Raw genomic sequence first — 25128 nt, 5'->3', positions numbered from 1 at the left:
TTGACTAGGGATAAAGGGCTTTTTTTTAGAATCTGGGACAAAGGGTTTAATAAGAGAGAAAACGTTGATAATGGCCCAATCGAACAGCCTCGGCCCATACAAGAGAAGGCCGGCTGTCTCCCTCGAGAAGATAGTGCGAGTCTTCTTCTTCCTCCCTGCTCCGACCGAGATCCGCTCCAGTGGACTCGATTAGGGTTAGGGTTTGCCTCTCGGATCGTGAGGTGGGTTGCTACACCCACCTTGTTCCTCTGATTCCGGTAGAATCAACCACCCGACGACTTAATTTCCACCGCCGGTGCGGCCTCTGCTTTGTCGAAGATGCTGGGCGGACTGTACGGCGACCTCCCGCCGCCCACCTCGGCGGCCGGCGACGACGACAAGCCGACGGCCTCCGTCTGGTCGAGCGCCACCAAGATGGCGCCGCCGACCCTCCGCAAGCCCTCAGCGACCTTCGCCCCTCCCACGTCCCTCCTCAGGAACCAGCACCCCCGCCCCGCCGCTCCCAAGCCCAGCGCCGCGCAGCCGCCGCACCCCCTCCCCCTCGCCTCCGCCGCCACCACCACCACCACCGCGGCCTCCTTCCACCCCGCCCTCGTCGCCGTGCAGTCCACCGTGCTCGAGGAGTACGACCCCGCCAGGCCCAACGACTACGAGGACTACCGCAAGGAGAAGCTCAAGCGGGCCAAGGACGCCGAGATGAAGAAGGAGCTCGACCGGAGGCGCCGCGAGGACCAGGAGAGGGAGAGGGAGCGCGAGCTGAGGGAGGCCGAGGCCCGCCTCCGCGAGGAGCAGTCCAGGGCCTCCTCCCTCAACATATCCGGCGAGGAGGCCTGGAAGAGGAGGGCCGCCATGAGCGGTGCTGGCGGCGGCGCTACTCCTCAGAGGGCCTCGTCTCCGCCCCACGGCGATGCCAGTGGCTTCTCCATCCCAGGCTCCTCCTCCTCTGGATTGGGCCTGGGCGCTGGCGGCCAGATGACCGCTGCCCAGAGAATGATGGCCAAGATGGGGTGGAAGGAAGGCCAGGGGCTTGGCAAGCAGGAGCAGGGAATCACAGCGCCTCTGGTCGCTAGGAAGACCGACCGGAGGGCAGGGGTTATTGTCGATGAGAGCAGTTCCAGGAGGCCCAGATCAGCCAACTTTGAAGGCCAGCCCACCAGAGTAGTGCTTCTGCGCAATATGGTAAATATTTTCCCATGACTTCTGCGTAATAAGAGTACCACATTTTGTCAGCATTTTCAGGTTTGCATGAACAAGGATGAAGTAGTGGTTCATGTGTTATGCCTGTTTTCCCCTCTTAGGCACCGAGTTGCAAAATGCTTCCTTGTGTGTTTATATATGCTGACATGTATTATGCTGTTATGCGAATATCTAAGCTGAAGTTCGTTGGTTGTGTAATTTAGATATCACCTTAGCAACCGCCAACCTTACATCTGCTGCTGTTGTTGATTTATTATCATTATTACTGGTTTCTCATACATAGACAGCGGCTATTCTAGAATATCATCATCCAATTCTGAGCATATAGTTTTTAGCATTGTCTCTACTCGTGTGCTGGTAGCCTAATACCATCTAGCAAAATGAAATTAGTAGTTAATGTGACATAATTGCCTTGTTGGTGCTGACTGATATGTGATAATTTGCAGTAGCATGTCCAGTAAACACATAGACAGGTATCAGGTAGCATATGTATTTCAGAAATTTTTGTTTCTGTTATGGTTGAAGTGCACAGGTTATTGTTTGATCTATTTTCAGATGATACTGATACACACATGAACTGTAAAGACTTAAAATTATGAAGGGTGATTAGCAATATATAGAGTTTGAGAATCTATTTGTGCTAATTGTAATTTGTATATCTATTAGAGAACTTGGGGTGGACAAGGTAGTGCAAAATCGCAACTAAATAGTTTGCTGACTGCATTAGCTTCCAAATCTAACCACTGTATAGCAAAGACAGCTTATACATGGTAATTTTGGTTAATAGGCAGCTAAGAATTTTAGTCTTTACAGGTTGCTGTTGGCTTATTCAATATAAGCTGGTTGCTTTTTAGTTCAATAGAAAACGTGAACTTAAGGTCCAATTCCATGTAAAGAAAGTTCAGCGTATGATTGGTTCTCTACCAGTGGGTTTATATGAGCTCTGCAATATAATCATTAAACTTGAATGTTGTGTTATTCTGGAAGGCGTACTTCTGGAAAACAGTACTGCTTATTTTATTAGTATAATCTTGAATACTTGATGGGCATAGAACCTGATGAATTTGTTGAATTTGGGTACTACAATGGTGTTACCCGGTTTTGACCACTGAGGGTTGTGATACAAAAGTATAGGTCAAACAGGTTAGGTTTTTTTTATCACAGAATGCATTCGGCTTTGTGAGTTTTCTGATTAGTTATAGTTTTATCTGTCAAGTGGTATTTGATCATACATGATGAAGAGTTGTCTTCTGTGGGATCAGGGTTTGCCCACTGATCTACTGTGTTGTTTGACTGTATGTTTGTTTTTGACTGCTTAAACTGGGGCCTTATGCTGGGATATAGTGATGATACCATAATTTTTTTATGTTGCTTCATAATACATGTACATGATTTATTTCTGGTTAAGGTGCGAGTTCTTGTCTAGTGCAACATGTTAATCGTCACCATGAAACATGTGCAGATTGGTCCGGGCGAGGTTGACGACGAGCTGGAAGACGAGATTGCCTCGGAATGCTCCAAGTTTGGGGCTGTGTTACGCGTGCTGATATTCGAGATCACCCAGGCAAACTTCCCCGCGGACGAAGCAGTGAGGATCTTTGTGCTGTTCGAGAGGACAGAAGACTCGACCAAGGCGTTGGTTGAACTGGAAGGGCGCTACTTTGGCGGACGCATAGTGCACGCGACCTTCTTCGACGAGGGAAGGTTTGAGAGGAACGAGCTTGCTCCGATGCCCGGGGAAGTACCAGGGTTCGACTAAACCTTAATAAGCAGACTAAAGAACTGGACGTTGGTGTCTCGGATGTAACTTAATCTAGAGCATGAACGCAGTGTTTTTCTTTCCTTTTGAGGACAGTTTACAACATGTTGGTGAATGTTGGCCTATTGCCACTTATTGTTGTAGAGTTGTTATTATACTCAACTTCTGGGTGTAGAGGTGAGTATCTGCATCGCATCGCCGTCTTCCTTTTTTTTTGAATGCGCATCAGGTATTCTTGTTAATTCTTACAAAATAAATTCTGTCACCCATTGAATTTGGCAATATTGATCCCTCAAGCCCAAATATCCACCTCTTTGGCAATAGAGCCTGGTGCATCTACCCGTTGTGGATTGGAGATTTGAAAAGGATATTAAAAGAAAACAATTGCTTAATTATAGTATTGATTTTGGAGTTTCTATATTTTGTGGCAATTGTGTTGAGTACTGTCTAACAACCTGAAGATTATGAACTTTCTACCTATGATCGTCATGAGTTAAACTACAATCAAATTGCTTCAAGTCGGTTACCAATCTCCATGATGGGAGATTACACAATTCATACAATTAGGAATTTGTCTTAAAGTAAAATAAAAGAAGAAAAATCTTTGAATTTATTGATTGCTAAACTTTTTGATTTTGTCCTTTTGTTATAAAAATCTAATGCAGTTTTGCTAAAACACATCTATGATGTGCCATAAGTATTGCACATCTAAGTCGTATGTCATTGATTTTACGCGGAGATTCATGCATACATTTTCATTTTTCTTTACCTTTTCAGGAATAGTTCGATTGAGTCACTTAGATGTGCAATAACACATTTAGATGCGTCTTAGACAGTCTTAGTATAATAATTCTTTATTAAACTATAAAGAAAAACGAATAACTACTGTATTGGAAAAAAATATTTTAAATCAGACTAGATTTTCGTGATATATTGTGCCCATCGTCTCCGGTCTCCACTGAAAACGGACCTTTGGTAAGATCGAAACATCGACATGGCATATGTGTGAATGGCCTGAAATAGAGAAGATCAATTGCTCGGTCGGTTCTCTCTGTTCGTCTGAATTTGCAGTTTATACCACCAAAGAAGGCAGTTTGATAATTCAAGCGACGGCTGGGAACATAAGTACTACTGATAACATTTATTCTTCAGGCGATTACATCAGGAAATCAAGAAAAGAAAACCCGCAAAAAGGAAAAGAGTAACGAGCAGGATTAAACTGAAGCACCACCCTGTGCCTGCGCCTGGTCTACCACCCGTCGTCAGTTCGGGCGCGGGCGCGTTCCCTGAGGTGAACTCGCCACGGCGGATCAAAGGGCGCCGGCGGCACCACGAGCCGGCGCTCATCCTCGAGGGCCCAGCAGTCGTGCGCGGTCCTGCGCCTCGCACCAGATGCCCGCCGTCACCTTCGTCGGAATCGGCACCGCCGTCATCATTGTCGCCGCCGCCGCGGTCGGGGGCGTTGTTGGGGTCGGTGCCGCCGGACACGGCCTTGGCGTACGAGGCGCCATCGTGGATGACCGTGTCGCCGTCGTCGGAGTCGGAGTCGCTGATGACTACCACGTCGTAGTCACGGCTCTCATCGTCGTCGGAGTCGGAGGGGAGGGGCATGTCGTCGGGAGAGACGTAGCGAGGCAGAAGAGGCGCCATGACTTGTCCGGAGAGGGAGACTACGCCGTGGTACTTGACAATTGGACATGCATACGGGCATATATATATATATATATATATATATATATATATATATATATATATATATATATATATATATATATAGCACGCCGACATCAAAGGCCATGGAGCACGGCGGGAAACCCAAAAAGGTTTTGGCGCCAGATTATCAAGGAAGATGGAAATGATCCCCGATTTGATCGCGTCGCATGCATACCAATCTGAAGGCAGGATCGATCACATGCCTCGGCCGAGCCACGAAATCACGGGATCTTGACTTGCTTCTCTCAATTGCGCCATGGCACCGTGATCTCATTCCTAATCGATCGCCATCGCCGCGAGATTTGCCCCGCTAATTGACTCAGCGCGCGCAGCTCCTCCCAAATCACCGTGTTGGGGCCGCGTACGTGATACGGGTGATCCAATGCCTTGACCATCTCCACGTGGAAAACCTCGAGTGGCTCAATTCTGCAAACGTGGGTAACAGCAAATAAACCTTAGACATGTAAGAATACAAATTGTGCTAAGAAGACGGGAACGAAAGCAAATGCGTCCATATCCCTGCCAGACCGTTGTCTGTGGGATAACTGGCTAACGGCGTCCATCACCATACATGTAAGTGTTTTGTTATAGCAAGGTGAGTACATGACGTACGCTGCAGGACTTACCGGAGTCCCGCAGTATTTATGCATCAGGTATCAAAAGAGGGCAAGGAGTTTAGCGGCAGCAAGCACTAGCCCTTATAGAGACATGCTACAACTTGCGTCTATCAAAGATAAGGAAAAAAAGTGTATGAGAACCAGCTACACTAAATGTTGTGCAACGCAACCCCATGGTTGCGCCCACGCTGAGCATCTATCCCATCGTAAACATGACAGAGCCTTGCATTCTCCTTCGCACCGAACAAGAGTCCCTGAGGCGTTTAGTTAGCAAGTTTTATTAATTGGTTAAAGTTGTGCACACTCTATTAGTAACCATATTAAGGGTGGGTAAGTCCTAGAGATTACAACTTGAACTTGTGTTATGATGAAGTCATCGAACTTCAAATCGTCCGTAACCGTGAACACAATTATTCGAACTGATTTATCCCTACAAGGGTGCACCAATATTCCCCTTATACGATCACACACGTGCTAACCAGAACAATTGTTGGCCCATTACAGGCACGAACCGGAACATCTGAAACAACACGTTGATATGTCTCAAACGTATCTATAATTTTTTATTATTTCATGCTATGTTTATATCACTTTGCAATAGTTTTTGACAACTTTTATTTATTTTTGGACTAACCTATTAACTCAGTGCTCAGTGTCTGTTTTCTGTATGTTTTTAAGCTTAACAAACAAATTTACGGTTCTTAAAAAAATCTAAAAATGTTCTAGAAAAAGTTTTGCATCGAGAAGTTTCTGTAGGACCTAGGGGCCCACCTGGGGGATCCCTGTGGGCCCCATGCACCCAGGGGGTCGCATGGTGAGGCCGCGTGCCCCCTTGGTGCTCCGTTCCACCACCTCTCGATGCCTATATTTTTTGTTCGCTTTGAAAATCCTAAATATCGAGGAGTTGGAACTTGTCCATCGCCGCACCTCTCTGTTCCAAAGTGATCCAATCTGGAAGCATTTTCGAGTACTCTGCCGGAGGGAAATCATCTCGGTGGCCATCTACATCAACCTTGTTGCCACCATCATCACTCATGAGTAGTGAGTAGTTTTCTTTTGACTATGGATCCATAGTAGTATCTGGATGGTTTTCTCTTCCTTGTTTCTCAGTATAAAGCGCACATGAGCTGCCCTACATGATTGTGATCAATCTAATGCTTAGTGTGTTTGTTGCGGCGTGATGAATTGTCACTTTATGACTAGAGAAAGATGTAGAACTTGTGATCATCTGCCTCTGGTTTTTGACAATTTTACCCAGGAGAGCTGGTGCATCTTGTGATCATCTAAGCATCTGCATTGCATTTCTTCTAATTCTTATTAATTTGTTTGAAGAAATATACAATAACTTCTGGCTCACCCTCAAGGGAGACCTTGGCTGTCATTCACACAATATGCTTGGAGGCGCAGAGAAAGAGGGAGTCCTTCATGAAGTGTTTTGGCTGCTTTGCCCACCGACAAGGCATCTGTAGAACCTACATCCACAAGCATGCAATCTCAGAGAAAAGAGGGAGCTCCATCCATGCATTTGCAAAAAAAAAAGTTGAATTGCCACCACAATGCATGAAGTCGCATGAGCATGAAGTGCATGGACCAAGTATGACTGCACCACGCATCACAGTCTTTGAAGCAACACCCCCTCCCCCCAATTTGCTCGATCCGCTTAAAGATTCATCGATCTTCACCTTCATGAAGTGTTTCGACGGCTTCACCCACCGAGCCATAGTCGCAACGTTGGAATTTTGTTGGCTGGACTAGGATGGAGACTCAATGCCGTGACGAGGCATTGTGTCAAGTCGAGGACACATACCACCCATTATGGGAGCACTATTGATGGCCATCGTGTCGGCCTTATCACCTACAAGGCGTAACACATGCAAAGCTACAACTTTCAAATATTTAAAATACAAATATTTTTGAAACATATCCGTGAATTTACAAATTTACATACTTAACATAAGTTCACTAATTTAAGATATTGGGAAGCTAAAAAATGTAAAAAAAATATTGGCAATTTTAAAATAGGTTCATGATTTCTTTTAAACGGTCATGAAATTGATTTTTTTATGAATTAAGAAAGTCTTTCCTGATCTTTTAGAAAATTAGAAAATCAATAAGGAATAAATACGAAAAAAAAGGAGAAAAAAAGGAAAAACAAAAGAAAAACTGAAAACACGAGAAGAAACCGATATAGAGAAAATACAAAAAAGGAAAATAAAAAAAAACTGAACGAAACCTTTCCAAGAACCGTCAAGAAAACAACACAGGAAGCCCAGTCGGGTAGGCCCATGTACGCGCGGGGGTGCGCATTTGCTTGACGGCCCACCCCCCACCCTATGCGCGGAATAGGAAGTACCCTCTCCTTCCTCGGCGTCGTCACCCCGCAAACCTAGCGTGCTCCCCGCCGCCGACGACAGCGGCCCAGCTCTCCTCTCCGGCGACCGGCGGCGCACCTCGGCGTTCCTCTCCCCCACGTATTCAACCGCGGCAGTCACTCAGCAATCAGGCCACGTAAGTCCGCAGCTCCTCTCATCCTCCACCTCAAATCCTTGTTCAGCTGTCCCTGGCTGCCTGCACTAGTTCTGTATGTAGGTCATACATGGATGCTTGCTCATATGCCTCCCGTGGAGACTTTAGCAGTAGCGCTTGCACTGGTTCCGTACGTAGATGGTACATAGATGGATGGAGCTTGCAGGCAAGCACGCCAACTGCTTGATAAAATGCCCACTACGCAGAGGGAATGAGAAGGAAGAAGAAGATGAGGTGGCAAGTGAGGAGAAGAGAGAACCCACTTCCACGTGGCCGGTTTGTCTCTCTACTCTGGTTTTGGACGAAATTCATCCGGTTTTGAGACGAGGGACAAATTGTCGCCAAAACAAGTCCATGGATTGGAGGTCGACTTTCAGTTTACTTGAGGGACGTACTGTTTGCACCAGTGAGTACGATGGTTGGCAAAACACAATAGCATTAAGTTGGGGATTGTTAAGTTGTAAATAACGCCTGAAATTATGTTGCAAATATACTCTGTCAATTTTTTTGTTAAACCGTGAACCTGTCCTGAAACATGTGATTGTCTATACCTGAATTTCTGAAACAGTGTGTGCTCAATGTACTGGTGTGCTGAACCTGAATTTCTGGAACCTGTACAGTTCGGTATTGACCGGCCACTGAACCGATTTTCTAGATTAACCGAAATACCGACTTTGCGTTTTTGACTGACATTTTTTGTTAGCTTTAGTCAATAATCAAATCTGTCCAAAAAAACTAAACCAAAATGTACTAACCAAAATTCCGGTTTATACTGAACACTCAGGCCTAGTTGACGATACAGGATGGCGCCACTTGCACGTAAGCACCGCAAGGCATCACCTTCTCCTTCCCCCTCGGAGGCTTCTTCCAATTCAGGCAGCGACTGTGAACTCCACCTTGATGACCACTCCGACCCAGAGGACAGCTTCTTCTCCACAGGGAGCGCCGCCAATGACGACGTCCAGGATTCCTCCACCGTACCACCCTCCCCTCTCATTTTCCTTTTCCTCTGAGGGGTATAGGTTGCTTAGCTGTTTTGTGCCTATCTCTCTCTCTCTCTTGTTAGAGTGACGAGGAGGAGGATGACGATGAGGAGAGCCTCCATGAGGAGGATGACGATGAGGAGAGCCTCCATGATGATGAGGATGATGAGGAGGAGAGCCTCCATGAGGAGGAGGATGATGGTGAGATGGGAGAGCTCGAGCAGCAGTATCGCACCCTCCAGGCCAATCAACAGTAATGTCTCCTTTCGGCCCTTCTTCCCCATGCCTCCCTTTCACACGGTTTACTATAGAATCTGTTTCATCATCTCACTTATATTCTTCTCTTCTACCTTGCAGAAGCATTCTTCAAACCCTGAAGCAACACAGGGATGACGATGTCTCAAGAGGCCAGGCAGTCAAAAACCAAAAGGTATTTTCTTATATGTGCTTTGCATAACATCTACTCAACATGATCATGTTCAATTGCACAGCTATCCTTTACATTCAGTGTTTATGCTTTCAAACTATTAACCTCTACATCCAATTGCTGTTTACTGAAGGCGCTATGGGATAAGACCCTGGAAATGAGATTCTTGCTGCAAAAGGCATTCTCCACTTCAAACAAGCTTCCCAAGGTCTGTTGTTTCTCTCATATGACTGCCAGAACATGCACCTTTGTTTCTTCGTCTTCGTTGATTTTACTTCTGAAGAAACATATATTTTATTCTGTTGTTGCAGGATCCATCCAAGTCAAGGTTCTGCAGTCATGATCAGGAGATAGAGCAAGCATATGTTGATCTATTGGACTCATCGAAACAGACTCTCGGTTGCATGCTGGACCTGCAGAAGGTTCACTTACCTGCTCATGTTTTTTGCTTCAGTGCTATGCTACCGCTATACTGTAGTTGTTCCAGGTTTTCTTACTGTGCACAATATGCTTTCCAAAACTACCTGTAGGCTTTACTGGAGCAGAACCAGGCTGCAAAGGGTGCGAATGGTAGAACTGCTATCCAGTCTTTCTCATTCTGAAAGATGCCTTGAAACATTCGTTAATCCTGACTTAATGACAGATACATTGCCTGACTCGAATGGAGAGAGTGACGAGTGGTCGCAAGTACAGAAATTGCATACAAGGTAACCTTTTGCAGCAATAGAAACTCTGATGAAGTACTTCAGGATATATTCTTCGATGTGTTACAGTGTCTTGCGTAGCAGAAGATCTTTTGTTAATCAGCACTGTGCAGTTCTGCCCTTGTATGCTTACCATATCATGTTAGTAGTATGTCTTTTGTGCTTTAATACGGACCATCTAATGATCTAAACTCTTCCCTGGTCCTTTATTATAATAATCTCTTACATGTCTTTGAGTTAGTGAATTGTTTGTTTGGCTCTGTTATAAGTAATAAAAAATTGGTTTCATCTTTACAAGACCTTTGTTTTCTGGATTGCTAATTTGCTACATGCCATGATTTTTGTACAGGATAACCCCATTCAGAAATACCGAGATAGATAAATGGCAGAGGAAAACACAGGTCACAACTGGAGCTGCTGCACTGAAAGGAAAGTTGCACGCATTTAATCAGGTTGGTTGAATGCCTATTTAACTACTTCTAGTAATTTTTTATTGTGGAACAGGCCTGGATTTAAAAAGCTAAGACCCTTGCTTTCCATGTTGTATGAGAACAGAACATAAGTGACCAAGTTGCTGGTTACATGAGAGACCCAAGCAGGATGATTGACCGGATGTACTTGCGGAAATCTGATGTCGGTGTATTTGGGGAGGTATTTTATATGCATCTATTATGAGGGCCACCAGTCATATTTCTGCTTCATTATAGTGAATAATTTGTGTCTTCTCATTCAATTTGCAGACTGCAGCAGAGCCTGCTACTACCGTTGAGGTTTGAGCAATACTTCATCCTTTACTTGGAATAATTTCAAGCTTGCCTGCCTGTCTCTAGCCTACCCCAACTTGTTTGGGACTAAAGGCTTTGTTGTTGTTGTTGTTGCCTGCCTGTCTCCCATTTTGTTCTATTCAAATTTCGTGTTATGTATTCCAGTTAGACTCAGTTATCAATCTAACCGATTAATTAAGTTAGACTGATTTCAGGGATATTTCCACCACCGATCGAATTATATATACACTATGTGTAGTGCACTTGCTGGTCTCATATGCTCACCCCTTGTTTCAATTCAGGGGAAGGATGTGGAAGGTGATCCTGAACTTATTGATGATTCTGAATTTTACCATCAACTTCTCAAGGAGTTTCTCGAGTCATGCGATAATGGAGCATCTGGTTAGTTCATATCCAACAATTGTGCATCTGCGCTACTTTTTTTTAAGCCCTGAATGCATGTATGAGCCATACTGCTGCAATTGTTGCAGAGTCTGCATTTTATGCTCTGAGGAAGAAGCAGAACAAGAAGAGAAAACTCGTCGATCGCCGCGCTTCAAAGAGCAGAAAGATAAGGTAGAGTGACTTTCGGTGCAGTTGGTTTTTCTTGCAGGCAATTGTGTATTAACTTGTTTATTATGTGAGTTTTCAGGTACAGCGTTCACGAGAAGATTGCTAATTTCATGGCCCCGGTGCCTATGACGGTTCCTCCAATGGCTTCAAAATTGTTCGAGAATTTGTTTGGAATGGGCAACCTGCAGAAGTCAGCCGTGGTCTGATTTTAAGAGATGTCCAAAATGTTGTTAAAGTTAGTTTTCACGTGATGGATGGTAGTATGTGAAACTGAAGTAATACCACAAAATTTGTACCCGCACATCCATCGAAAAGTGCCAACAGCTACCAAGCTTCATGGCTCTTGGTATTTGTTTTTTTTTAAAACACACTTCCGGTGCGCAAAAAAATCTTAAAACAAATACATGAATACATACGCATATTCCTAAGTCCAGGTAAAAATCTGGAAAAGAAATACTTTGTATTTTGGGAAATACAAAAAAGAGAAATTTCTGACAGAAATGGCACCCTTTTTCTCCTGTATGCTGTCAGAAATTTGTTTTTTTCCCTATATCCCAAAACAAAACGAGATTCTACCGAAACTTGCCACTGGTATTTGGAATGTGTATATGTATCCCTGGGAAAAATTTCCCAGTTTTTCGGAACTTCAAAAACAAATTTCAAAATGTTCAAATATAGATAGCAATGGAGCTCGGGTGCTGCAAATCTGCATTCTGCCCTATGTATGATGATGAGTGTTATGAATATCAGTTGCTGATCTCATCTGTTAAACATAAAAAAGAGAATTAGCAAGAGAGTTATCTATGTATTCTTCAACTGTTGATTACGAAACCAAGTACTTTCCACTCTTTTTTTTTGCGCTCGGGGAATGAAAGCAAGGCCATAGCACTGTATTCTGCAAAGCAATAAACATCAACGCCCTCTTCTCTGAGTTGTGTAATGTTGACATAAAAGTTGCAGATTAATAAGTATAGCTCTCATGGTGCATGTCTCTTATTTGAGCAACTAATTGACATAACAACATCATGGGGATTATTACTCCCTCCATTTTTATTTACTGTATATTTGGCTTTATCTTCAATCAAATTTTATTAACTTTGACCAACTTTATAAAAAAAATAACATCTAGTACAATACTAAATCAGTACCATTATATTTGTTATTCCAAATGTTTCATATTGTTTGCTATAAACTTAGTCAAACTCTATAAAGTTTGACTTACAACAACAAAAGACTAATATGCAGAGTAAATAAAAACAAAGGGAGTATATTCTGTCATAGGTGGTGAAAAGAAAGCATTGTAGGCCAAAAGGGTCAGATCATGAGATAGTCATACCGGCCGTGGGCAATGGGAAGAAAGCGTTGTAGGCTTTCCTTTTCCCAATACAAATGTGCAGTGTCGTCGCTTTCCTCTCCCTCGTCACCAAATCCAAACGGGGAGCTCAAGAAATGCAAATTTTCCACAGGAAAGGAGCGCATGACACAGTCAGTTGTCATTTTCCCTTCCACAAGTGATCATTCGAACCTCAGAGCCAGCGGGTAGAGAAACCCTAGCCGCCTAGGGTCGCAATTCAATGCAAAGGGACGGGCCTCCCAGCATGGCCTGGCGGTCGCGGGCAGTGGTATGTTCCTTTTCTGTAGTTTTATTCATGAACTTAGAAACTTCAATTTTGAAGCTCACAACGAGTCCCCGCAAAGCTCTTTCTCACGGTATTGGCTGCCATGTCTGGTTAGGCCATCCTTGTGATCCTATGTTAGTTCCTGTAAACATCATAACTGGATAAATAAAGCTTTGCAGTATTTACCTAAGATAAAAAGGAGTTCAGGTTTAGGTTGTGCAGTTGAGGTTCAGCACACCAGCGCATTGAGCACACATTGTTTCAGAAATTCAGGTTTTGACATTCACGCTGTTGCGGGACAGATTCGGTGCATAACAAAAGAATTGACAGAGCATATTTGCAATATTATTTAAGAATCATTGCACATATATTACATAAAACTCTTCAAGGGTCCAACCGCAATTAGTTACGGTTTCCTTTGCTTCCTAATATACAGCTCACGTGTTGTTATTATTATTCAGCCCCTTACACTAATCACCACCTTCATCGCGCATTATTACTCGGTGACATAATTTCCTTCAGCTGACAGAAATACCAGACCTACCAACACCTATAGCCGGGCCTTGACTTGACTTGCTGCTGGTGCACTCTGCACATGAAAATTTAGTATCATATACTGTATCACATTTCACTGTATCAGAACAAGATGAATTAATTGGTAGTCTAATATTGAGGTACAGGCTTTCATTCTCTGAAACAAACAGAAACTACTACTCCCTCCGTTCTAAAATAGATGACCCAACTTTGTACTAACTTTAGTATAAAGTTGGGTCATCTATTTTGGAACGGAGGGAGTAGTACTGAAGAAAATAGGCATTAAAGTTTTCAGCTGAAATGAAATGGCACGCATGCTCACCAGAGGAATCCCTTTTGCCGCTCTTTCGGCAAGGTAGGAGCAAGGCTCGAAGAAGCTGCCGTACCGCTTCGCCCACTCCGCCAACTTGCCGTGGATGTATTTTGCGCCGATGGAATCCCCCCATAGCATGACCCCTCCCCTGGTTGTTGCACCAATAGACAGGCAATTAAGTAGTTGCTACTAGTAAATCTCTACACAGGGCTTGTAAGGTTCATAGTGAGAGGGATATTTGACCAGGTGTCTTAAAAACGGACCTGTAAGGTGGGAAACCCATGCCAAAGATTGAGGCGATGTCAAGATCCGACGCCTTGACCGCAATGCCCTCATCAAGGACACGGCATGCTTCGTTTATGACTGGGAAGAACACCATCTCTACTATGTCCTTGTCACTTAGCTTCATCAACTGGCATATATTTATGCAGTAAGTTTTAGCACTAAATAACTTGTTTCTTTTGCAAGAATGCTACTTTAACCACTACAAGGATCTTGTTGATTTAGGCTTGATATTTCTACCACTATATATAACCATCCATTCAATATAAACCCCCAAGCTATATCTGCTCATCTAGCTAGTACAGGACACTATAAATATCTACTTCTGCTTTGCTTCTTCCACAAAAACACAACCAGCAACATAGTAGTTAACAAAATGTAAAGACATTTTTTTAGAACTATTCCTAATTAATATCCCCATCTCAATGCTAGAATCATAAGAGCAGACCAGAAAAATAAATGCCAAGAATGAACCGCTACAGTAATTCTATTACTGCACATGCTTTCATCAAAAAGCTGCGCAATTCTCTAGGAAAATACAACAGAGATTAGCCAAAAATCAAAAGATGAACCAAACCAAACCTCAGCATCTGGAGTGACTCCTGCCATGCTCCTAGATTTCTGAATATACGTCATAATTTCAGGATCAGGAGTTGCCTTCCTTTTATCCTCGTACTTGTAAAATCCCTTCCGACTGGCTTCGCCTAGATGAATGGTTGGTCAATCATGGTAACACATTTCAGAAACCAGTACAATCATTAATTGCAAAAGAACAAATATGCATGATATACTAGTGCTGTTTGATAAATTTTACCTGATCTTTTGTCTTCCATCATAATAGGGATTAGCATGGACTTGTAGACTCTCTCTGGGAAATTTTCAAGGTACTGCATACCAGTAGCCACAGCAACACCAAAACCAACAAGATCTGCAAGCCTGCATATATACACACATAAAATAGTTAGTAGCTAGACTGAGTCCATCTGGCATTGCTAGAAAACTATCATAAGAAACGTTAAGAATGTCGTAGGAGCTTATATATATTCAGGAAAACAATACAGAACTATATATCTGACCTGAATGGACCCATGGGCATTCCAAATTTGGTACATGCACGATCAATCTTGTAAACATCCATGCCATAATCAACAAACAGGAGTGCTGACTGGGTGTAAGGAAAGAACATCCTGTTGACTGCAAAACCAGTACAATTCCCAACCACTATTGGTGTCTTCTTGATCCTCTTCCCAACATCCAGCAAGTCAACAACAACCTGTGCTGAGGTGTGCTGGGTACGAACTATTTCCAAGAGTGGCATCACATGCGCAGGACTGCATACATGGTGCAATCAGTTAATGGATGTACATCCAGAATTACTGTGCATCAATCAATATATGCTGCATTACCTAAAGAAGTGTGCACCAACAATACGGTCTTGGGACTTTGTTTTCTCTCCAATTAGATTAAGATCAATCGTAGATGTGTTGGTAGCAAGGATGCAATGGGAAGGGCAGTACTTCTCCAAGTCAGCAAATATTTGCTGCTTCAACTTCACATTCTCAATAACAGCCTGCGATTGTGAGAAATAAAAGAAATAAGCATAAATGGGTGACTGTAATTAATTCCGGGTCATTAATAAGATTTAGACTTGCCTCAATAACTAAGTCCACTTCTTTGAACTTTTCATAACCAAGGGCACCACTGAGAAGAGATAAAGCCTTCTCGTATCTCTCCTCTGTCATTTTTCCTTTCCTCACACGACTCTGCAAATTGGCTGGTGAAGCGAACCAGTGAGATAATCTTATCTTTTTATTACAAAGATGCAACGTAAGAGATTCCCAGCAAAAAATAGATATGATGAGGCTTAATCCTGTTTGTAGTACCTTTGATCCTGTCAATTCCAGCATTCAGAAATTTCTCATTTACTTCTTTCAGCAGCACAGGATAGTTACTTAGTATCATTGCGGTAGCAATTCCAGAACCCATAAGCCCACCACCTAGAATGGCGACTTTCGTTATTTTCCTAGGCATCAAACCCAAGTCTGTAGCACCAGGAACCTGTCGCATATTTTAGAGGGTTAAGACATGGTGTAATTTGATAGTAAACAATTAAAAAAAATGTCCTTCATACCTTTGATGTTGCACGCTGAGAGAAGAATACATGAAGTAAGCTTTTACATGTATCTGAGAAAAGAAGGCCCTGGAATGCGTTTGCTTCCTGCATTTACATTACAGAAGTGAATCCAAAATTCTGTATTCACAACATGAAAATTAAATGAAGTAGCAGTAACAGCATAAGTAGCATCAAGTACCTTCCAGAGCCCAGCTCGAGGTCCTGAAACTATACCTTCTTCAATGACATCAATACAAATAAGTGGGTGTTCAAGATTTGCAGCCTGCTTTCGAGCTTGAGCCCTTGCAAACTTGAGAATCTCCCTAGCCTCGCCAAGGGGTTCCAGTTTGTCGGTCTTGTAAAGGCTTTTGATCCATGGCTTTCTGAGCTCACAGATATCCAAAGCCCAACGACGAGCAGTATTCACCAAATCATTAGGAGAAACTAAGGAATCAACAAGACCCAGTTGGTGTGCCTCTTCGCCCTTAATTGGCTTGGATAGCTGATGAAAATGGGTTATTTAGTTAAGTGAAGTAGTTGAATTAAACCAGTTCAGCCACAGAAAAGAAAACCATAGGCTCCGAAGCAGTATTTACCAACATCATTTCCAGTGACTTTGTCAGTCCAACAAGACGTGGGAGTCGCTGTGTTCCTATAAATTATGTATATGGGTCATCACATTGAAAAGCCAAAAAAAAAGGCTGAATATAATTCTGTTCACATTGGGGATAAGCATATGACAGAAAAGATACAAAGCAACAGTGGATTTCATATCGTTCATATTTAAATAAATTAGGGATGAAAAGCAAATCATGATGCGGATGCAATGCTCAGTACCCGTCTCATATTATGAGAAGTGATGACCCTGGGCAAAACAGTGGGGCAACCAATGGAGATAGAAAAAATTGGAATACAATCTGACTAACAGATGTTTCTTGGAAGATTAAAATGGTTGCTTGGAAAGTGGCCACAGACAAGTCTTGTGGTGCAATCTAATAGATGCAGGAGGCACCTTGCTGTACAATCAATTTGTAGTATCTGTGGTACTGAAGAAGTGAAGATGAGGATGGTTTCCATCCTTTGATCAATTATACGAAGTCGCCCCCCGATACACGCTCAGTTCAGCATGGGAGCTTCAAGGTGAGAATTGTTTCTTTAATTCTGGCCCAGACTGGTTCCTCAATGTATAGATGAAAGATGAATGAAAACACATGAACTGGCTGTAAGTTATTCTTCCTCTTCTAAAGAGCTTGGCACCTTCAAAATGATGTGATTTTCAGACAGGAAAGGCTTCAATTGCAGCATCGGTTCTTTATCTTGAGAGCAATGTTTCTTCATTCTTTGGTTTGTCGAGTAGGGATGGCTATTCTAGTGGCAGCAAACCAAAGGCTCTCTTTTTTTCCAACCAGAATGAAAGGCTCCTTTGTTTGTTTCACCTGTGGGGATTACTAATCATAAGGCTCTGGGATATTTGGTCAAGGAGAGATGGAATCCCCCACCATGGAGCTGGGCTCTGGGATCGTTAATGCAGGATGTAATGTGTCGCTGGATTCTGCAGGTGGGGATGGGGGTGTCTTCAGTTGGCACTTGATTTGCACCTTCCAATAATCCTAGAAACTGATTGCCTCTATGTGCATTGTCTCCTTTCTGTGCCAACAATGAACAGATCACCTTTTTCTGATTCAAAGGAGGTTCTTGGACTTATGTGGTGTCTTCAAATCGTAAGCTTGGTGAAGAGTAAGTGGGACGCTAATCGGGCTGTTAATGCATTGCCAATTTTTTGTAATTGGAAGAATTGGCTGTTAGCAATTATGAATGTTGGTTAGCTCCTAATATATTTCTGAGTGTTAAACGAACACAAACATTACATCAAAGTTTCTGTGCTACAAAACTAACAGGAAAATGCATGGTTTAAGAGCCACTTCACTTTATGCATAAAAGGATTCAAATAATTTTACCTCCAAATCCTGGAATGATCCCAAGTTGAAGTTCTGGAAGACCTAATTGAGCAGTGGGAGTTGAAATACGTGCATGGCATGCCTAATATAGCACCAAAAAAAAAAAATTCATATAAGATAAAACCTCTTGATTTAACTGATCTAGGGAAGGATAAAGAAGAAAAGTACCATGGAAACTTCTAATCCTCCGCCAAGACAAAGACCATCAATTGCAGCCACCGATGGCTTTGTTGCACCTGTTTAACACAATAAGTACAGGAAATATTCAACAAAAAATAATTTAACATAATGGCAGTAATGAATGAAGAGACGAGGCAGACTAATCATATACCTTCCAGAAGTTCAGTGAGAATGTCTATTGATATGTAACCAACCTTTGGCTGCTCAACTGTTAGAAACATATATAAAAATGATGAGATTTACAGAATTATTCAAACAGTAATGAAACGAGAAGAATAACACAATGAGACGAGTATAACATACTTTTTCCACTGTGAAGATCCCCAAAGGAACTAATATCGAATCCTCCAGAAAATTTTCCTCCTTTCCCTGTGAAAGGCTTGAAATAATAAGAAACGGCTTCCTCACTGGAACAAATAGTGTTTTGTTCTTCAAATGCACAGACATGGGCTAGTGCGCCCCCAGTTGTGGCATTTATATTGCCTGAAAAAAATGAACTGACAAATACCTGTAACAACAATAGCTTTGACATCCTTCCTCTGAAGAGCTTCTTCATAGCTTTCCTTTAAGCTTAGGAGTACTGAAAGAAAAAAAGTCATGGTGAAAAAAGAACTATCGCCAAAAGATTTTTCAATAATGTTTTGCATAATCTTCAGAGGCAACAGATTCTAATTACATTCCATCTAATTATCCTACACATGCGCTATGTTAGGAGAAGAAAACTTGCGCTAATGTTGGCCAATTGTTTGGTGCATAAACATGTGGTCATCAGATACAAACGCAGTACTTACGGCTCGTAGAATGCCATGTGATTTTGGTACAAAATATTGGCAAAACAGTCAAGTTTAAATGTTACTCGTTGCATAGTTGTTGTAACAGCAGCCTAACAGGTAACAGCAACAGTTTTGGCTATAGAGGCGGCAGTTAGATCACGCTAAAAGCAACGCGCGCGCTTGTGCGCGCGCAAAGGAGATACTAGTACTGAATTTCTGATTTTGTAAAGCGCTAAGTTGTACTACTACTAAGGCCCTCTGCCCCAGCAGCAAAGCAGAGTGAGCTGAGAGAAAAAATCCCCAATGTTGAAGGACCAAATCCTTGTCTTGGCTGTGTATGTGTGCGTCTCCGACCTGGAATCTCGCCGGCCGGAGTTGAGTACCAGTGGCTGTGGCTGTGTGTGTGCGCCTCCACCAGAGAGTTGCCCCAGTATCACACAGACCTCCAATCTTGTTGAACCAGGCACCACCCTCAACCTCAAGGAGTGAAAATTAAGTAAGCCTAGCGACAGCTAGAAAGCACAATTCTTGGCATCGAATCACGCCTCTCCCCATCAAACGCACAGAGAATTCAACAGAAAAGAGAAACAAAACAGGCGGAGCAGCAGATTGGAACGGGATCCAAGACGAGGATGGATGCTGCTGGTACGGTACCATCGATGGAGAGGGAGTTGACCGGCGGGTTGCAGATGGTGATGACGGCGACGCCGTCGCCGCCCACCTCCATCTCGGTCGCCCCCTTGGCCGCCATCTCCTCCGCTGGTTCCCAAGATCGATCCCGCCTGCCGCCCGGTGTTTGTTTCTTGCAGGTCTCGCTCAGGTTGATTGGAGGAGTTGGGAGCTTGCAGTTGCAGGATTTATCTGCTATCCTCCGAAATTCATTTATAGCGCCCTACTGTATAGGCAGGCTGTTGCGCTGCGCTGGCGCCATCAAACCTCCCTCCCTTGCAAGCTTTGGAGTGCGGTTGCGGAGGCCGATCCGTTCCATCTCATCTCACTTAAACGTCACGTCAGATCTGGCCAGGGACATTGGATTTGAGCGAGATGATCCTCTCCATGATGAATTGCTAATGAGTAAATGAGTAAAATAAATACTCCCTCCCTAAAAAAATATAAGAGCGTTCTTATATTTCTTTATTTATACGAAGAAAGTACTAGGTAATCTAGAAGAGAGAGACATGACTGTGAAGAAACTTTTTATATGACTATGAAACATCAAAGATACAAAATTGAGTCCATAAACTTCCGTACTATACGAAATGCACATAGACATTGCTTATTGCGTCAAATAATTAATTATTGCATCAACATGATCATCGTGCTTTTTTTTCTCAGTTAGCCGGCTTAAATTCCAAGAGATCGGGTTTATATATCCCGTGAATCTGGTCCACAACCGCCTCGTACTTGGCTCCTTGCCATCTCGGTTGGTTGCATCGATGAAGAGGTGGAGGAGCACGCCTAGTTCCGACTCATCGTCACTCTCGGCTCTCACCATTTTGTTGAACTTGATCCCGTCCTGTACTAGCCTGACGTGCTCTTCCACCGCCCACCTGCCAAGACATTGGATGTGTGGATTGTTGATATCTACTGGTGGACCTGCACCAAGAACAGCCATGGCGCAAATGGCTACAATGGCCACAGCAAATAGGAGGCTATTTCCCATGGTCTGGCTTGGGATGACGCCTTGGTGCTAACTATTGCAAGTCTATATCTGTAAGGTGCGAGTTGTATTTGCTGGGGAGATAATACATGATGATTAGGGGCATTTATATTGCTCTAGGCCTAGCAGTTTTGCCAACAAAATGGTTGAAAATAGAATTTCTTTGTTTGGAAAGAATTCATTAGTTCGTATCAAATCTTCCCCGTCTCTATATAACCTCTTTAAATTTAGTAAAAAAAATGATTGCATGATTTTTGGGATCAATTTTGGTTAAAAAGAGTGATCTGTCCAAAAGAAATACTGCTCAGGACTTGATAGAATGCATTGACGGTTAATAATACATTGAGCTAGCAATTAAAAAATATATTTCCATACCGTTGTGACAACTTGTATTCCAGCTAATAGACCTACAAGATCCAGATACTGAGGCGATAACCAATCTATTTTAGTTTCTTTAGCGAACCAACCTATTTTATTGGTGGAGTTATACACTATAGTTGCTCCTATCGAACGCACGGAGAATTCAACAGAAAAGAGAAATAAAACAGGCAGAGCAACAGACTGGGATGGGGTCCAGGACGAGGATGGATGCTGCTGGTATGGACCATCGATGGAGAGGGAGTTGACTGGCGGGTTGCAGATGGTGATGACGGCGACGTCGTCGCCGCCCACCTCCATCTCGGTCCTCCCCTTGGCCGCCATCGACTCCGCTGGTTCCCAAGATTTATCCCTCCTGCCGCCCGGTATTTGTTTCTTGCAGGTCTCATTGAGGTTGCTTGGGGGAGTTGGGAGCTTGCGGTTGCAGGATTTATCTGCTATCCTCCGAAATTTATTTATAGCGGCCTACTGTAGAGGCTGTTGCGCTACGCTGGCGCCATCAAACCTCCCACCCTTGCAAGCTTTGGAGTGCGGTTGCGGAGGCCAATCCGCTCCATCTCATCTCACTTAGAGCAACTCCAACACGCCGACCCGAACGGACGGCGATTTTGTCTGCTTTTCATTCGTTTGGGTCGGCCGTCCGCCTTATTTTTTTGGGGTTGGTCGTGCGTCCAACGCAAGTGACCCATTTCATGTCTACGTACAAATTTTAAGAGGCCCGCGGCCATAGATCATGCCAGCGGATGCTCCAAGTTCATGCCAGCACCATGCCAGCGGCCGGCATACAATGCCAGCCTCCAAAAAGAGCATCACACAGTTCTTGCTGGCGCACTTGCCAGCGGCCGGCACATATGCCAACACATAAAATAGGGGCGCGAGTTCGACCACGCCATCTCGGGCGTGGTCATGCCAGCACACTTGCCGGCATACAAAAAGGGATGGCGCATGTCGCCATAGATCACTTGTCGTCGAACTTGAGCATGTCGCCCTGCATCTCCTCGAACCACAGCCTCTTCCTCGGCGACATGGTGTTGAGGTCCACGTTCATGTTCTCCACCCCCGTCATCATGCTAGCAAGAGCCACTTCTTTCGCCTTGGCCTTGGCATTGGAGGGCTCGATCTCTAGCATCTTCGCTTGCTTCTCCGCCTCCATGTCAAGCATCCCCGTTTGCTTCTCCGCCTCCATCTCAAGCCTCCTCCTCTGGATCTCCATGAAGGCGTTCATTTTCTATTCCTTGTCTTGCCGACGCTTCTCTCCCTTGAGTCCTTCTTGGTCATCATGCCCTCCACGATTGCGATCAAGGCGATGGACGTTGCATCCCGCTTTTCCTCCTTTTTGGAGTTGGTCTTCCCCCGCGGCTGTGGCTTCTCGCCCTCCCCAACCTCCTCCACGGCTTTCTTCCCCCCCCCCCCACGCGCCATGAGGGCGGCATATTGTGCCTTGAACTTCTCCTCCTCGTTGATTGCCTTCATGTTGGACCTTGAATGCCTACAAATGAATAGCATGCAAGCATATGGGCAAATGGATATGCAAGCATAAATAGAATGAAAACAAAGAAGGGCGCATGCATACTATGTCTTGCATGCCGATGCCGCTCACGGGGCATGCATTGAAGCTCTCAAGAGTGGCACAAAACTTGTTGCACTCTTGTTGGATCATCCTCCATCGCTTCAAAATGGACACCCACCCGCGCGTGCTATGCATTTGGTACGGCGTAAACTTCTTGCGTTCATGGAACTCACGGTGGACACGAATCCAAAAGGTTGATGCCTTTTGTTCGGCGCCGACCTTGGGGTATTGCCCAATGTCCCTCCAATACTCACAAAGGAGCTTGTCCTCGGCCGTCGTGTATGCCCTCGTCCGCTTACTCTTGCGCTTTGGCTTCATCCTGGTGGCTTGGTTGGCGAGCTCATCCTCGAACAAAGGCTTCCCGTCGATGTCCAACTCATCCTCTTCCTCGAGGCCGTAGTCCTCTGAAAACTCGTGGTCGAGCAGGAAGCCGTCCAGGTCCAAGCCGACCTGATATTGCATGTAGGCGTCTTGCATGGTAGCTTGATCATAGGCCGCCGGCGTGAATGGCGTTCGACTGTCCTGGCTTCGGGTCTCCTCGTGATCGTACGCAGCCGCGGCGGCACCACCAACGGAGGCAGTGGCCATCGCACCACCGTCGAAGATGATGTTCTCCATGATGAAATGATTGGCCGTTTCCTCGTCGACAGCCGCCGGCATTTTGTCGAACATGTTGCGGGCGCCGAGGAGCACGTCGGCTGGCATCACCCGCTGATGTTTCCTTGACCCTCCGGATGATCCGTCGGCCACCGCGTGGCGTTGAGGTCGATGGACACAGGCGCGGAGTGGAAGGCGCCACCACACTCACCTCCGGCGAGCATTCCCCGGAGAGCCGGGAGGCTTGTGGATAGACGTGGAAGCTGGGAATTGGGTGCTTGCAGATGCGGGCGCAACTCTGGCAGCACCATTCAAGGAAACGCGGATGAGTCGGTGCTGACCGCGGCCACGGAGGCATTGACGAGCCCGTGCTAGCCAGGGTTTAACCCTAGGTAGAGAAGGGCATCCCTCGTTGCCGCCACCACTCGGGCGTTGGTTTCCTCCTGCTGTGCGGCGGTGCTGAGGGCGACAACGGCCTCTGCTTTGTCCCTTGCATCCTCCGCGTGCCTCCGGTCCTTCCTCTTGGCCGACTACACAGCCCGTTGACCGGGCGTCAGCTGCTTCTTCTTGGGCGGCGCCGTGGTCTTGCGAGGGTGTGGGGCTTGCCTTTGCCAGAGGGGGTGTTGGGAAACATAGTAGAAAACAAAAATTTCGCACCTACAATCACCTAAGAACAATATGAAGATGCATAACGGGTTGTGATCAACGATCGTTACCGACTCCATAGTGTAGCGGAAGTACATGAGTCGGTGTAGATCGTACTTGAAGTCCCTCGAACATTGATGACGATCCCACAAACTGTCCTCGAACGATCCCTCGAACTGAAGACCGAAATCATAGCCTCTCTACTTGGTTGCAAGCGTACGGTCTTCACGATCCAGCAGCGCTTCGCCGTCCAGAGCTAATCGTCGCCCTAGAATTAGAGAGAGGAGATTAGAACCACATAGGGCTTCCTGTTGGAAATATGAGCAATTTACCGAATGATTTTATGAACAGAAATATTACATAAAGCATGACTAATATAACAGGGATAAAACTAGTCATGTGATTTGACAGAGAGAAGGTAAATAACATGGGCATATATGAACTGTAATCAAGCTTATCTAGAGCAGACAGTAGGGCAAGTTTCATATATGAAGTAGAATCTAACACATCTAGGACAAACAGCAGAACCAGGAACTGTGGCAAGACCTCGAACAGAAAGGAGAGGAGCACATACGGGACAACAGCAGCAGTAGCACTGGACTTGGGGTCGGTGTCCTCGCCAGCCATGTCGTCGAGGAGGTTTTCGACGTCGAGGAAGAAGTCGTCGTCGGGGAAGTAGTCGTCGGAGTCCGGGGCGTCCGTAACGAAGAAGTCAGTAGTCGCGCTGAGAGCTCCCCAAAAACCTTATCACCCTTCTCCCATACATGATTCAAAAGGTGCGGTTTCGAAGGCCTACTGTCCCGACCTGCGGTGCACGCCGCAAGCCGGGATGGGGAAGATCATAGCAGTAGCTCAGTGGTCAGGAACTTGGAGGCGAGAGGGTTGCGTTGTTCTGGTGCATCTCTCTGGGAGGAGCGACCTCCCTTTTATAGGCGCAAGAGAAGGAGGCGAGAGGCTGCGCCGGGAGCTGAAGAGAATGAGGGAGACGAAACGAACAGACAGCAGGCGAAGAGGTGCGCCGTTTGTATTCAATCTCCACTACAACAAAACGTTTCAACTTCTGTGTGACCTTTCGTATACCCGTCGTGCGTGGCAAAAATTTAGACATCGGCTCGGCTCATTCCCGCAACCCACCGCGCGGCGCGACGCGTCGTGACGAGGCGTGGCGTGGCGGGCGGCGGAGGAGGAGCGCGTGTGGATGTCCCTCTTGTTCTCATCCTCATACATGTGGAGAAAGAGCCTC

The 25128-nt window shown here is 44.9% G+C and overlaps 3 protein-coding genes across 4 annotated transcripts; 2 read left to right on the top strand and 1 right to left on the bottom strand.

The window, feature by feature from the left end:
• The first annotated feature begins 80 nt into the window (after positions 1–80).
• Positions 81–3130, top strand: DRT111 (D111/G-patch domain-containing protein). The gene is made up of 2 exons (XM_087546311.1): positions 81–1179; positions 2660–3130. Exons 1-2 carry the CDS (start codon positions 319–321, stop codon positions 2954–2956), a joined length of 1158 nt encoding a protein of 385 aa, XP_087402437.1. The 5' UTR covers positions 81–318; the 3' UTR covers positions 2957–3130.
• Positions 3131–7612: 4482 nt separating this feature from the next.
• LOC125542753 (uncharacterized) lies at positions 7613–11614 on the top strand. Of its 2 annotated transcripts, none has more exons than XM_048705927.2 (14): positions 7613–7794; positions 8615–8789; positions 8879–9048; positions 9153–9225; positions 9356–9430; positions 9534–9644; positions 9753–9792; positions 9866–9929; positions 10276–10378; positions 10482–10577; positions 10667–10696; positions 10993–11092; positions 11182–11266; positions 11343–11614. In XM_048705927.2, exons 2-14 carry the CDS (start codon positions 8616–8618, stop codon positions 11467–11469), a joined length of 1248 nt encoding a protein of 415 aa, XP_048561884.2. In that variant the 5' UTR covers positions 7613–7794; position 8615; the 3' UTR covers positions 11470–11614. The 2 variants fall into 2 exon arrangements, with proteins under 2 accessions (XP_048561884.2, XP_048561883.2); XM_048705926.2 differs by having other exon boundaries at positions 8597–8789.
• A 1591-nt stretch (positions 11615–13205) lies between these two features.
• Positions 13206–20020, bottom strand: LOC125542752 (glyoxysomal fatty acid beta-oxidation multifunctional protein MFP-a). The gene is made up of 18 exons (XM_048705924.2): positions 19690–20020; positions 18771–18842; positions 18566–18631; positions 18414–18470; positions 18251–18318; positions 18083–18164; positions 16721–16776; positions 16324–16626; positions 16143–16229; positions 15895–16069; positions 15664–15785; positions 15418–15581; positions 15088–15342; positions 14826–14947; positions 14594–14715; positions 13993–14141; positions 13739–13877; positions 13206–13471 (listed from the first exon to the last, which is right to left on the bottom strand). Exons 1-18 carry the CDS (start codon positions 19784–19786, stop codon positions 13433–13435), a joined length of 2175 nt encoding a protein of 724 aa, XP_048561881.1. The 5' UTR covers positions 19787–20020; the 3' UTR covers positions 13206–13432.
• Between the last annotated feature and the right edge of the window lie 5108 nt (positions 20021–25128).

This window comes from Triticum urartu, chromosome 3A (genome assembly GCF_056163025.1).
Source record: "Triticum urartu cultivar PI428250 chromosome 3A, HENAU_Tu73, whole genome shotgun sequence".
Lineage (NCBI taxonomy): Eukaryota > Viridiplantae > Streptophyta > Magnoliopsida > Poales > Poaceae > Triticum > Triticum urartu.
The sequence above is the reverse complement of the archived record's forward strand: the minus strand, read 5'-3'. Positions and strand labels throughout refer to the sequence as shown.